Genomic DNA, 15057 nt, shown 5'->3' with positions numbered 1-15057 from the left:
AACAATAACTACAATATTTATGTTCTTTATCAATTTAACATTTAATTATAGAATTTGATGTATAAATAATGAATGGAGAAAACCAATCGAAACCAACTATTCAATATTCTAAAGAAGTAGGTATTGTTTTATTTATTTTTAAATATTTACATAATAAATTGAAATAAATAAAATATATAAGCAAATGATGTTTTTAATTTCAAACAACTACTGTACATGTCTTTGTAACGACTCATAATTTATTTGAACCTATTTAGCTTTAGTAAAACCAAATTTGATTGTTTTAATTCGTAAAAAAGTAATCTACTTAAAAAAACAATTCAAACTTATACTATAGCTAAATTGCTAACTGAATTAATTATTGACCAACAAAATTAACACTTATCTGTTTGTGTGCAAATAGCATAACAAACATTAGTTGTTAAAAATAGAATAAATTTGCTTTAATGAAACAAAATAACAACTAAACAAACAAAATAAAAATATAATTTAAATTTTCTGTAAAAATGTAAGTATTACTGTTCACTTTTTATAAAACTACTTAAATTTAGTATCTTATACATTATATCTAAATTTTAGTTAACTGACTGATAGAAAAGTGATGGAATTTAAACATAGTTTTAACGTATATAGGACCTTAATTTTTTTAAAGCTTTAATAGACGTTTTTTAGATATAATGTGTGTCAGTTTACAAAACCATTTAAATGGTTTTAAAAATGTTTTACATAAAATAAAAATATAAATAATCAGGTAATATATACATAAACATTTTTTATGTAAATAAAATACTTAAACACTTACTTTAACTTTACAACCTAACACATCATTTTAAGTTAATAAATTTTTTAAGGAATGAAAGTCATATAGAACACATGTTAAATAGTGCATTGTTAGATTATATTTATAAATATATATTGCTCTACTGTACCTGTAATGTTTAGAGCACTTTTAACTAAAACTAAATAAAACAACATAATATAGATGTGAAAGTATCATACAGTTGGATTGAAGAATTCTAAAAATCTCACGAAATGTAATGAATTGTAAAACTTCAGCTGAAATTTAAACTAAAAAAAAAAAATTAATTTTGTTTTCAGGATGTGGAAATATTGAAACGGATATACCGGGATGGAGCTATTCAGAGGGGAATACCCGGAACTGTGGTGGGGGCCGGATTGGGTTACATGTTCCTGAAGAGACTGCCGAGTTTGGGGCGGGTTTCCAAGGCGATCGGATTATTTGTGTTCGGTTAGTTGTAAAGTTTGGAGTTCATTACAGGCTTGCTTGAATTTTTTAATTAAAGCTTTTTGGATGTTTTTGGCAAGTAGGCTAGTTTTTATGGATGTAAATCTTTTAAAAGTTGTGTTTTTGTTAATTTTTATGGTTTTTATTTTGCTATGTTTTAGGTTTTTATATTAACTAGTAATTTTTCTTTAATTTCAGGCTCATTTTAATTATTTTACTCACATTTTTCCTTAACTCTGGTTAGTCATTTCGTCAACCAGACAATTTTTTTACTCCAAAGAGAGACATGACACGCCCTGTTAATGAAACGAGCCGTCGTGGGTTCGAATCCCACCACGAGCACATTTTATTTCTCAAAAAAATTTCAGCGTCGCTAGGCAACACGCTGGGATTCGCCACTTACGTGCCCACCGCTAGGCGGCGTATGATGGACAACCTGCCGGAGGAGTCGACCCTGAGGAGGATACTGACGGGCGACATCGGCCCCAATGATTGGAATTCCCCTAATCAGGAACTTGCTGCTTGGGAATCCCCTAATAAGCAACTGGGTGGTTACGATAACCAGGTCCGGTTGTTGAGTGTTTTATAAACTTTAATGTTTTTTTTTATATTCTATATATATAAATTATTTGTTTTATGTTTAGATAACGTAATTCAAAGTTTTCAAATATTTTTTACACAAAAATGTTTTTATTTTTTTATTATTAAAAAAAAACAATTTTCGAACTTCTTCAGAGAGTTTTTTAAAAGCTTTGAATTTTTTCAGAGAGAAACATTCGACGACTTCCCAGATGTCCCCGTTTCAGACGTGGGTTTTCCGGATTCTGAAGAAAAAATCCCCCAAGTTGAAAGCGCCACTCTGTCCTATCAAGACCTGAAAAACAGGAGCAGGAATGGTATCGATTCAGGGGTTTTACCCAAACAGCCACAACCAATAATTCCCGCCAAAAAGTACAACAAGTACGGTGACGAGATTGTTGATTGAATTTTTTAATTCAGATGAATTTTTTTTTAATTTAATATTAAAGTTAAGCATGCAACTAATTAGTGAACTTAATGTTTTTTAAGCAAATTTTGCTTTTTTTTTTTTGACATTTTTTTCAGTCTACAATATTGAATTTAATTTTTTATTATTCACAAGGAAAAGATAACCGTTTTTTCAATACTTTTTAGAAGTATATTGTGCACAATTAAAAATTTACAATGGTGTTTGCAAATATAGATTCAATGTTTGTTTTTAAATAAATACGATAATAATAAAATCTTAGGGTCCCAACAATTTTATTACAATTCAGGCTAGTACCCAGATTTACCAAATTTACTTTAGAACCGGTTTTGCATTTTATATGCATACATAGTTTTATCGTTTTATTATATTTTTATTTAATAACCTCTGTTACATTAAATATTAAATTTTAGGGCTTGAGTAAAAACAGTGTTTATATACAAAAAAATATATGAGTAATTACTTAAAAATTAAGTAAAAAATTTTACATGGAAGACATTAAAAAAAAATTTTTGGCGCTAATCAAAATATTATTTTAAAAATTTCTTATGAAAATAATTTCTAAAAACTATCTTTTTGTAACTTTCTTAAAGTAAACAAAACAACTTGTATAGTATTTTTTTACAATAATAAAAAAATTATCAAATACATACTGTTGTTTGAGTTTTTCCAAACCAAAACACTGTTTTTAGTAAACAAGTTAAAAATTTTTTTTTTTAAACTAAAGTTTTTGACAGTAAGCCTTTAAGATGTAGTTTACTAGTCAAGTTAAACACAAAAATATTAAGAACTTATTTAAAGAAATTAAAAATATTTCATATATTTTAAAATACTTTAAAATAATCTTAAAACTAACTCACGTTACATAATTTAAACTAGTAGTTTAAAACTAATATCTTAACTCTTTTAGTTAATAAATTTGTTTAACTAAATAATTAAATTTTTCAACATCAAAACTTGTCTACGCTGAGTGCTTAAAAACCTACTTTTTTTAGTCATGTTTATACTAAGTTATTTCTACTAACAATCGTCTTGCTTAATTGAGAATTTTTATCAAATATATTTCAATAAGTATTAACTATCAATAGTAATGTATAGTCAGTTATTTGTACTTGATCTGAATTTCAGATATAAAATTTAAATAAAAGACTTCTTAAACTAATTTTATTTGTGTTAAGATTTTCTATCGAGTAATAAAAGGCAGATATAATGCTATAGTACTAGGAAATTTATTATTGAGGTAGACTTTCAAAACATTTTATATTATTAACTTAAGAGTAAAACTGTGTTAAATTGGTAAAAAATACTATCAATATAATAATTTATATAAAACACTCAGTACAAAATATATTAGGTTAATACATCAATAAATTTGAGCAACAAAAAAAACAGCTGAGCTTTATGAATCTACAGCAAGTGACTTTATTTCCAATTTTAAATAAAAAGATTGTTAAGATTTTTACTTATTCACCAATAACATCAAAATTCCCATTAATATTTTTCCATCACAAATAAAGTCGGAATGTGAATGATTTAGTTGTGTGTATGTGAAAACACAACATTTATTCACAAAAAAGTTTTAAAAAGAGGTTTACTATAATTTCTAACCCGATTACTTCTAACTCGATTACTTCTTACCCAATCACTTCTAACCCGATCACTTCTAACTCGATTACTTTTTACCCAATCACTTCTAACCCGATCACTTATAACTCGATTACTACTAACCCGATCACTTCTAACTCGATTACTTTTTACCCAATCACTTCTAACCCGATCACTTATAACTCGATTACTACTAACCCGATCACTTCTAACTCGATTACTTTTTACCCAATCACTTCTAACCCGATCACTTATAACTCGATTACTACTAACCCGATCACTTCTAACTCGATTACTTTTTACCCAATCACTTCTAACCCGATCACTTATAACTCGATTACTACTAACCCGATCACTTCTAACTCGATTACTTTTTACCCAATCACTTCTAACCCGATCACTTATAACTCGATTACTACTAACCCGATCACTTCTAACTCGATTACTTTTTACCCAATCACTTCTAACCCGATCACTTATAACTCGATTACTACTAACCCGATCACTTCTAACTCGATTACTTTTTACCCAATCACTTCTAACCCGATCACTTATAACTCGATTACTACTAACCCGATCACTTCTAACTCGATTACTTTTTACCCAATCACTTCTAACCCGATCACTTATAACTCGATTACTACTAACCCGATCACTTCTAACTCGATTACTTTTTACCCAATCACTTCTAACCCGATCACTTATAACTCGATTACTACTAACCCGATCACTTCTAACTCGATTACTTTTTACCCAATCACTTCTAACCCGATCACTTATAACTCGATTACTACTAACCCGATCACTTCTAACTCGATTACTTTTTACCCAATCACTTCTAACCCGATCACTTATAACTCGATTACTACTAACCCGATATCCTCTCACCAGATCACTTCTAACTCGATCATTGCTAACCCGATCTATATTAATTTATTCATTTATTACTGTTTTAAAATAAGGACTTTTTTCAAAAACAAACTAATCTCAACAAAATTGTTTTTTTACTAAAATTTAGTTTATTTTGTTCAAAACAAAATTTAATGTTCAGATAGCTTTTGATATTATTGCTACTGGAAGTTTGTTGTCCTACGCTAGACCCAGGCATCAAAATTTGGGCCACTTAAGCTGAATGACACTTAACAAAGAGGCAAAAATTTAAACACCCTACAACCAAAAACTACAGTTTTAATTAAATTTTTATAGGTTAACATCAAAAGAAATCAACACTTTAGTATAATACTAATTAACTTGTTTATGATTTGAAGGTGAAGGTTTTTAGCAAACTTGGTTTAACATCAACTTTTTCAACGATCAGTGACTTTCAATAAAACCAAATGCAGCTGCACAATCTTTCATTTTAGAATTAACTTCCATTTTCTTTGCAACAAAAAACCTTCTCTGCAAAATTCAGCGACACATATTGAGACGATTTAGTAAATTATTTTAATGATTTTAGTGCAGCAATCAGCAAAATAGTGCAGCAATCAGAACTTCTAAATTGAAATAAAGTTCGGGTTTACTTTTATAAAGTTCATTTAGAACATACTAGAATGTTAGAATTCAAACAAACTAAAAAAATTATGAATATTTTTTCTTCTTGTTCAAACATCATCCGGATATGCACATCCTGATTTTTAGAGTTAGGTTCTGTACATTTGTGCAACCTTTTAGTATTTCATTGTTTTTTATCAATTATTTTGTTGCTTGGCCAAAGCATAGTCGATACAATTAAAATAAACATTATTGAAATTAAGGTACAGACAATTGTAAAAATATATCAAAAATGTAAATGCATTGACTTGCAAAGCACATTAAGAATACAGATCAAATAAATATCTATCGAAAATATTGATAAATTTATTTTTGTTTACAGAGGAAAGGCGTTGCTAATAAAATCAAACTATAGAATGAACCAAATTCTACTAATTAATACAATAGTTTATAAGTTTAAAACTTGTTAAACTACTGATAGTTTTTAGTATAAAGTATCTTTTTTTGGTCAAGTAAACTTCAATCAAATTCATTTTTTTTTTTGCAAATATTAGTTTCGTTTAAAAGCTAATTTTACATTTAATCTGAAAGATAATTATGATTGCATGCATTTTTTGATTTATTATCGTGGTGGATAATTATTTTTATTAGGTTCAAATTAGTTGTAGTTAATTAGTTTTAAAAATTAATAGTCAAATAAAAAGAAAAGTATAAGTCTCCTGTATTCTAAAGATTAAATATTAGGTTTTGATAGTCATCAATGTAATAAATATAATGAGTATTGCAGCAATTAAAGACTATTCCGTACTTTTTCTTTGAAGAGATTCTATTTGGTTGATATATATTTTTTTAAGTATGGAGACCAGATTGGCAATTTTCATTCAAATTTAGGGCGAATTTATATGAAATACAACCTTTTAAGAATATTTATATCAGTATATATGTAACTCAAATTAATACAATTAGAAAAATTTAGTAATCGTAATTAGTATGGTGGTTTCATTTAAAATTATCATCATAAAAATTTAAGTTCTTAAAACGAAAGTGTATACTGTTTAATACAAAGTCAAAAGTAGAGGTAGAATTTTTATTTTAGAACCTAATTTACTTTAACTTAAATCTAATTTTCTTTCTTTTAGCCAATGGTAAATTGTATCTAAAAATTAAATAAGAAATATTATATAATAAACTTCACTCGAAGTTAAGTGTCGAAAACTTATTATTATTCTTTTTTCTTTTAAAATATGATGTATCTAGAGTAACAGAATTGCAAAAAAACTTCTTACGATAATAGTAGAAACTTTTTTAATAATTTTCTTAATATCCTTCAAAAGTTGTTGTTTCACAGGTTTCCAAAAACACAAAAACTTAAATTTTTAAGCGATGATTAAATATGAAATTAAAAGTTATTTTTTTTTCTAGTTCTTATGTTACTAAAAAAGATTTATAGTATATTCTTAAACACATAATTCAGTTATTTTTTTTTTAGTTTTGTTTCATTTCGTTTAATTTATTGTTTTATTTTTAAAGACCCAAATATTTAAATGATAAAAAATTAAATCTAATAGCTCGTAAGAAATTTTATAAGCATGTAGTGTTCGACTCGATAACCGAAAAGTTCCTTCGTACACCAGGTCCTTTGACCAAACTTTTTGAACACTTTTTTTTTATCTTTCAATAAACAGTATATAAAGTAATATTCTTTCCTTGAGGGCTTTTCAAAGTACTAAAACTACAACGATTACAATTGTAAAAGCTTGTTTTACTAAAACTAAACTTGAAGACATAGTTTATATTTTAGTTTTTTTGTCCAAATGAAGTTTGTTTTGAACCAGACAAAAAGTTATGCTTTATCAAATCTAGCACTACTTAGTTTTTTACCTATTTCACATAGTTTTTCGATTACTGGACACATGAAGTTTTAATGTAGAAAACAAAAACTTTTACATAGTCTAAGTTTAGAAAAAATAACTTTTGCGCAGAAAAAAAAAAACTGCTTTAAACTTGCTAGTTTAATCTTGGTTTTAGCCCATGATGATTAATATTTAGTTAAAAGTTGTTTATTACCTATTCTTACAAAGGTTAAGTTCTCAAAATAAAGTAAAAGTGTACAGCATTACTTATATAACTTTATGTGTTTCACAGGTTATAACTAAATGTTGGTGGTAGTTTTTTTTGAAAACTTTTCTTAATTGTTTTAAACTATTTTTTAAACTTGGTGTTGTACATGTCTGACTCTTTACACAAAATCTTAAGAGTTTAATTTTCATATTATTCTCTGATTTATCATTTTAATGCAACTATCTAATATCTTTAACAAATGCACTAACTTAAAGTTTTTGTTTTGTTGTATATAGAAAATATTTACTCGAGATCACAGCTGTCGGTCACAAGGTAAAGTTATCAAAAAAAAAGGATTAAAAAAAAACAATTTCAAAGCTTTTATAAGAGATTTAAGACAGAAATAATTTCTTAGTTTGAAAGGTTATTGCAAAAATAAATTTAACTTTTGTATTTACAGTATACATTTTAAAATTAGTTATTCATTGCAATAACATAGTAGTTTCTGTTTAATACCATACTTGTTTTACAAATGTATTAAAATTTGCTTTACAAGATACAATTAATTTTATTTACTTGAGCTGCTGACTGTTTAGGAAAATCATTAAATTGTCAAACTTATTTTCAAAAAAAACAAATTCGTTTGTAATAATTTTTATAAGAAGACACACGGAAAGTTAAACTGGAAATGCATCTACTGTAAACTTGCGCTTTAGTTGAAAGCACAACTGTATTTAGAAAATAATTGACAGAATTTTAAACTATTTAACATCTGTGCAATATACACATTTTTACAAAAAATTGCTGACATGACAGCTAAACCATAACTAAATTAACTACATTTCAATGGTTGAACTACACTATGTTCCTAGACTATTTTCCCTAAGTGAAGTATTCAAACTTTTTAACTTGCTCAGATACCAATAGAAAACATGTTTGTAAATTCTTCTTGTAATATTTTTTTAAGTTTTTAAAAGTTTAATAGGATTTTAACGACTTCTTGTGTAACTTACACAAGCATTTCTGTTTTTACCTGTTCAACTAGTATATTTTTTACTTTTGCAATTTTCGTCGAAATTGTTGTACCCAGTATAATATACAACTTCAAAAATATCATAGTCTTCTGTATTTATCTAAATTAACTTGAGTATTTGACAATCAAGTTTTATCAAATATATAAATTCGTTTCTAAAAAGTTCAAATACTTGAGTTAAAAGTATACTAGTTCAAAATTATAAAACACATTTTGTTTATATTTAATGTACTAATTTTAACCCTAGTTAAGTGGATATTGTTGGTAGCAAACACCATGGTTAAGTAATAACTAAGAATGAGCTACATTATATATAAATTTAAAATAATTATAATTAAATTTGTTCAACTATTTTAACGATAAAGTAGTAGACGTTATCATTTGACTTAATAAATAATAGTTTTATTATAAGAAACAGAAAAATAAGAACAATTTTTTTAGGCATTTTAAGTTTAAAAAATGATTTCAGATTGTACAATAAAGACCAAAATATATATGCATAAACAAATGTAAACTTTTGAAACACACTGGATTAAATTTTCAGTTTCTAAAATAACTTATAGTTGAACTTGTTACATTTAAAACTTTAAAAACTTAAAAAATATATCTCTACGTCTATACAAACTACATTTAGACTATTTTTATTTTATAAACACTAACAACGTTATAAAATATGTGTATAAATTTTAAGCTATTTTTAAGAAAGAATGATGAAACTTGTCTTTAAACCTCAGTTATTGTGTTTGTAAACTCAAGTAGAAATTATTAAGTGTACATTTTAAAACTGACCTTGTTAAACACAAGAATAGTAAAAATACTAAGATTTTTGTTTTTTATTTCTTAAAAAAATTCTTATGAAAGTCCTGTATAACTATGAATTCAGTTTCTCAAAAGTTAATAAACTCACAAACTTTATTTTTAGATTTCAAAAAAAGATACCTATTCATAAACTATTTTTTAAATGGTAGCTATACTTTAAATTCAGTATTATAGTTTTTTTTTCAAATATTTTTTACAGTCTAAAATTGATTAAATTTAGTTGCAAAGTTTATGGTTAGTCTTCTAAACGTTTAAGGGTTAGTCATCTAAATGTTTAGTCTTTTAGAAAATAAAATAATTTGACTTACAAACTTACAGTTTAATATTAAGAAAATACTTTATTAAAGTACCGTTCTAGAGCTAATAAACTACTAAAAATGTCGTTTTTATTACTAATTAATAGTTATTGGGTACACTTACTTACATTGTGTACAAAAATATTTTTTTCAAGAAGCATTATTTTTATAATTTACCAACCCTAATAAGTGAGCCTGGTTTTTTTTAATACTAACTAAATTTATTTTAAGCATATTTACTTAACGTTTTATTTAGGAGTAACGTTTTAGCTAGGTTAATAAAAAAAAAATAACTTAAAGCTGAAATTCACTAAATTATGTGGGTTTAGAATTTAAATGTAAATATTTTAACAAAAGTTCTATATTATCTATAGAACTATCTATAAAAATTATATATATTAATTTCATTACAAAGACTTCTATAAATACTCTATAACCTATAAGTTATAATCTTATAAACATATGTATAAAACTATGTTAGTAAATGCATTGAAAATAATATGCAAAATAAGATTAAAATTTCCTCCACGATATAAAGCAATAGTTAAATTGTATACAATAATTTAATTCCTCATTAATCTTAAACTTTCACCAAATTAAAACTAAATCTTACATCATATCCACTTAATTTAGTATATATAATTTACAGCACAGTATAAAATATGTTTATAATGTCTTGGACAAGACGTAAAAAGGTATCCAAGAGGTATCTGACTCGATAATGGAGTACACCAGGTACACCAGGTATTAAGACCAAATATTTTGAGCGTCTTTGTTCGTCGTTTAATAACTAATGATTTATTACGTATTAACTATGCAATAAAAAAAGTATATTAGCATTAAAATAATTATTGCTTTGTTTTGATTTAAAAGACTGTTTTTCTCGTTTTTAAAAGCAATTTTTTTTTGTTTATTTGAGCAAGTTGGAAAAGGTACTTTTAACACTCTTGTAATTAGCAATCGAGTTGTAGATTTCTACTTTTAACTATCTAGGTAAAGTTTTTAAACATCTATAAGGAACTAAACTTTAGGGGTAAATAATAGTTTAAAAATAACTCTTTATTTTTCACTGAATACTTCAAATTATACTAGTATGTTTAAAATTACACAAAAAAAAAGAAAGTTTTTAACGATTTTATGCGTTTACATCCTACTTTTGTAAAGTTTAAATTATATCATTTTTACTTGTAAAAGTGTTTAGTTAATCTAATAATTATTTATTTTAGTTGTTTTGAAATATAAAATTTAAAAGCAATTGTAGAAAGTATTGCCTTAAAGTGAAAAAAGCTTTAAAAAAAGTTTATATAATAATTACTTTTAGTTTAAGTTGGAAAATTGTACTACGACTTACAGTATTACAGTTTTACATAATAGTTTGTTAGGATAAAACAGAGCACTACAAAAATACCTAGTAAAAACTAATTTTACTATACACTCAGCTTTTACAATTTAAAGACTTTAAAATCAGCTTGACATCGCTATCTAAATAAAGTTTTAAATCTTTTCTATCTACACATCTTATTACGAGAATGAATTCAAATTTTTAATGAAGCCTCCCATGCTACAAATCAATAACGTACACTATATATATTGTTAAATATTTACTACATTTGTCGTGTTTGAATTCAAATTTAATAAATTAAACTTTTCACAACGAGGTTTAAAGCTTAGTAAAAATATATATATAAGTTTCAGTTATATATATGGTCTACATCAGAATTCCTAAAATCGGCTACCTGCCCCCCTTGAAGTAATAATCTTCAAAAGATCATGAAGGGCTACAAGGTCATAATTTGTAACTTACACTAAAATTACTAACTTGATTGTGAAGTGCAAAAAAGAAAAAAAATCAGGCGTATCTAGCATTAGTTTTTTGAAAAATCTTATTAGAGTGGGCTATTGCTTTTCTAGTATCTCTAAAGGGACGTTATAAAAAATTTTTAGGAAACCTTGGTCTAGATTGTAGTCTCTAGGGTTAAAAATTTTGTAAGAACACTAAATTTGTTTTTCATCGATCTTATGTAGTTATTTCTACTTTTATACCATGTAAACAAATTATCGATATTTTTGTTTAATACAAAATATGTAAAGTTTTCCTCTTTCCTTACAATTCTTTTTACAAACAGAAGTTCAGCTTGATCTATTATTTAAACAACTTTACAAAAAGGCTTAAGCTCATTCAAAAAAACTGTAAAAATATTGCGTTTGAGTTTTAGCTAGAGGATAAACAAAATGGTGTTTGAAAATTGTTTTTCACTGATACATTAACTACTGTTTCTCATCATTTGTACTTGTAAACATATAATTGGAAAATCTAGATTTGCTGATCTTCGCAAAAAAAAAAAAAAAAAGAAGCAATGTTGCTGAATTACGCAAACGTTTAAGTTCAACCAATGACCGAGTTTTTAACCTAGCTAACTAAAAAATGAAGAACAGAGAGTCAAGTACCCAGTTTCACTTAATACATTTTTTTTTCTTGAAAAAAAAAACAATCTGCTTATTTAGCTACCATGTGTTTTATTGTACACTTCTTTATAGTTAATTTATTGAAAAAACGAAAACATGCTTAAAACATTTTGGTCCAAGGACCTGGGTACACGATAAAACCTCTCGATAGTTGAATATATGCTTTTGTAGGTTATGATCTTATTTGAGTATTTAAAATTGAAATTAAAAATTTTAATTTTCCAATTTAAAAGCTTTAAATTATTTATTATGTGAAATTTAATAATTAAATTTGCAATTCTACTTTTATTGTAATTTTATCAAAACTCAGCCCATGAAAAGTTTGAATATTACTTTGAAGCCATTTTAGTCTTTAATACTTTGAGTTTTAATTTGGGTGGTTAGTTTAGTTTGGAACATTACCAAAAACAGACCAAAACAAAATTGTTAACCATTCAAAACTGAGGAGATAAAAAAAAGGTGTTGCTAAAGTTTTGTTTACAAACTTTTATCTATTTAAGAACTCCTTTGGATCTTTGAAAAATTGCTTTTTTTGTACTTGTAACAAGTTTTTGATAATTTGGTAGTAGGTTTTAACATTTGAGGTCAGGTTTATGGTAAAAAAATTTTTATAATGAAAATTCAATGATATAATATTTATGAATTTATATTTAATACACATTGTACACCAGTTTATGAACATTAAAGTACCAAAAATTTTGGTTGATTCAGGTTTTGTTTAGTTAAAAGCTGAAGAGTATAAACTTCAAGTATGAGCTATTACAAATAAAAATTTTAATTAACTTTTTAGATATAATCAATTTTATAAATAGTTTTCTATATAAACAATTAAATCTCAAATTTATTATTAATAATTTTCTTTGAAAATTGAATGTCTATTTAAATTTTTTACTCTTGATTAAAAAAAACTTGAAATGTTCATTTATTAAAAAGTATTTAAACATTAATATCTTTACCCTGTAGCTTAAAAAAAGATTAACATTCATTAGAAAGTTCTCTAAAAATTAGAAGAATTTTCTTTATTCTAGAAAAACTCCTTATGAAATACAAATAAAGAACAGTTAGCACAGAATTATGTGTGAAAAAATTGTTTTAATATGAAGAAGAAATATTTTAAATAAAGTTTTATTGCCCTTTTTGTACAAGTGGCAGCCGCTTGATTTTGATCAGAATTTATATATAATCAGAGTAACAATCTAATCAGAAATTTTTCAATGTCATCAGTATGACCCACCCCTGGGTCATACAACTTTCTGTGCACTTCTAAACAGATACTGTTTTATTCACAAATTTTGATCAATCATATCTCAAAAACTAAATTAACCCTCATGGCCTAAATGAGTGGTTTAAATAAAGAATTAATACAAAGTAATATGTTTGTTTTATAAAGATTTACTGTTTAGTCTTAAAAGTTTCAATTTGCTTTAATTACAAAGTTGAATTAAACAACTTTTAAATGTCAAAATCTATATAAGCGGATTTAAACAAATTAAGGTCTGTTACTTAAAATCATTACTTGTAATTTGCTATTTGAATTGCTTATTTTTTTAATAAGTTAAATTAATATTATTTAAAGAAACAGAAATGAACTACTTATAATTAATTTAAAATTCAGTTTTGATAAATTGTTGCATAAATTTTAAAATATTATCTTGAAGTAGTTTTTTGTCAATATTTTATTTTATCAAGAAATTTTTTTGTTAAAAACAGCTAGCTAGTACGTAGTTTAAATTTGACAAAGTACTTTTAATGCTCAAGTTCTATTTCTTAGTATCAATCTAAATTTTCAGCGTTTTTGGACTTGGTTTATTTAATTTTTACAAAACAATTCAATTGACTCACTAACTGAGTAGTGATGTCATCGAAATCAAGGAAGTCACACGTTGAAATCTGCTGTGCGGACTGTGGAGCCATTGGTTAGTTTATATTTATTACTTTATTGTTGTTTATTGTCAAAAATTGGACATAGGAACAGAAACTGGAACAAAAGAAGGAAGAAGCAAAAACTTAATATAGTTTTGATACTATAAAAATGTTCAGCATATAATTTTTTCTAGTCTTAAATGAAATGTAGTTGATCCTGTTTCAATATTTTGTTGTTTTATATAATTATGTTTATTGAAAAATTAGATGTATAAGCATATATGTATATTTATATAAAAAAAAAAGGTTAGATAAACTGTAACACATTCCACATAGCCCAGTTTAAGGGCTTTTGAATAGTTTATTGCAAATTGTTAAATTCAATAAAAGTAAAAAAGAGTACATATGTTAAATGAAGCTAAATGCTTTAATTCCCAGCTGGTTTTGTATTCTTAAGAATAGTGAAATTCAATTTGAACTTAAACAGCTGAAGATTAAAGCATTTCTATTTTAAAGGTTGAGCACATTTGTACAAAAAAAAATTATAAAGCTAAATTATCAAATAATTTTTACCATGTGTGCACAACTATTCAAATACAGACAATTTAAATTCTTATAAAAAAAATTCAAGAGCCATAACTCAAAAAGTAATATATATTTGAAAAAATAAAAAATGCATTTGTAGGTGTAATTAATACTTTTATAATATTTTTTTTTAATATTGTGAAGTTTTAATATTTTTTGATATATGACTAAAATGAGTTTTAAAGTAATGTAATTTTTAACATATAAAAAATTACCTCTTATAATATTTTATCAATATCTTTTTGCAACCATAATCTTATTTAATTGATCTAAAAAGTCATTTTTAAAATAATTTTTGAGATATGGCCTCTTGAACATTTTTTTAAAGAATTTGAACTGTCATGTAACCTTTTACCCCAGTTTTTACAATGTGGATTAATTTTTAATTTTTTGTTAAGATTAATTTGTGTATAAGTAAGTACCTTATATATTAATCTGGTTTAAACTCCCTTAAAAACATTTAGCATACAAAGCCAAGTTGTCTAGCATATTTTCATTAAAACCTTCACAATAAAATTTATCATTTGTAGATAATGATACTACAATACATTTTTATCATATGAACTATAAAATTACATTAATA

The 15057-nt window shown here is 25.4% G+C and overlaps 2 protein-coding genes across 5 annotated transcripts in view; both read left to right on the top strand.

Moving 5' to 3' along the window:
* The first annotated feature begins 37 nt into the window (after window positions 1-37).
* Window positions 38-2670, top strand: LOC145834888 (uncharacterized). The gene is made up of 4 exons (XM_082942414.1): window positions 38-116; window positions 1099-1249; window positions 1615-1811; window positions 2013-2670. The coding sequence occupies exons 1-4, from the start codon at window positions 69-71 to the stop codon at window positions 2229-2231; spliced, it is 615 nt and encodes a 204-aa protein (XP_082798540.1). The 5' UTR covers window positions 38-68; the 3' UTR covers window positions 2232-2670.
* An 11145-nt stretch (window positions 2671-13815) lies between these two features.
* LOC145833913 (ARF GTPase-activating protein GIT2-like) overlaps window positions 13816-15057 on the top strand; it is a 37791-nt gene continuing 36549 nt past the window's right edge. For all 4 annotated transcript variants that reach the window (XM_082941178.1, XM_082941177.1, XM_082941176.1 and 1 more), the window contains exon 1: window positions 13816-13942. In XM_082941178.1, the coding sequence (XP_082797304.1) occupies window positions 13882-13942 (61 nt within the window). In that variant the 5' untranslated portion in view covers window positions 13816-13881. The remainder of the gene's footprint in view (window positions 13943-15057) is intronic.

The sequence above is a fragment of the Thalia democratica genome, chromosome 4, assembly GCF_965202585.1.
Source record: "Thalia democratica chromosome 4, ktThaDemo2.hap1.1, whole genome shotgun sequence".
NCBI lineage: Eukaryota > Metazoa > Chordata > Thaliacea > Salpida > Salpidae > Thalia > Thalia democratica.
Note: the sequence above shows the minus strand (reverse complement) of the source record. Positions and strands in the feature narration are given on the sequence as shown.

Coding starts and splice junctions, on each gene's coding strand:
- LOC145834888 (XM_082942414.1), top strand. CDS start 69: ATGAATGGAGAAAACCAATCGAAACCAACTATTCAATATTCTAAAGAA. Junction 117..1,098: donor CTATTCAATATTCTAAAGAA/GTAGGTATTGTT, acceptor TTTTGTTTTCAG/GATGTGGAAATATTGAAACG. Junction 1,250..1,614: donor GATCGGATTATTTGTGTTCG/GTTAGTTGTAAA, acceptor AAAAAATTTCAG/CGTCGCTAGGCAACACGCTG.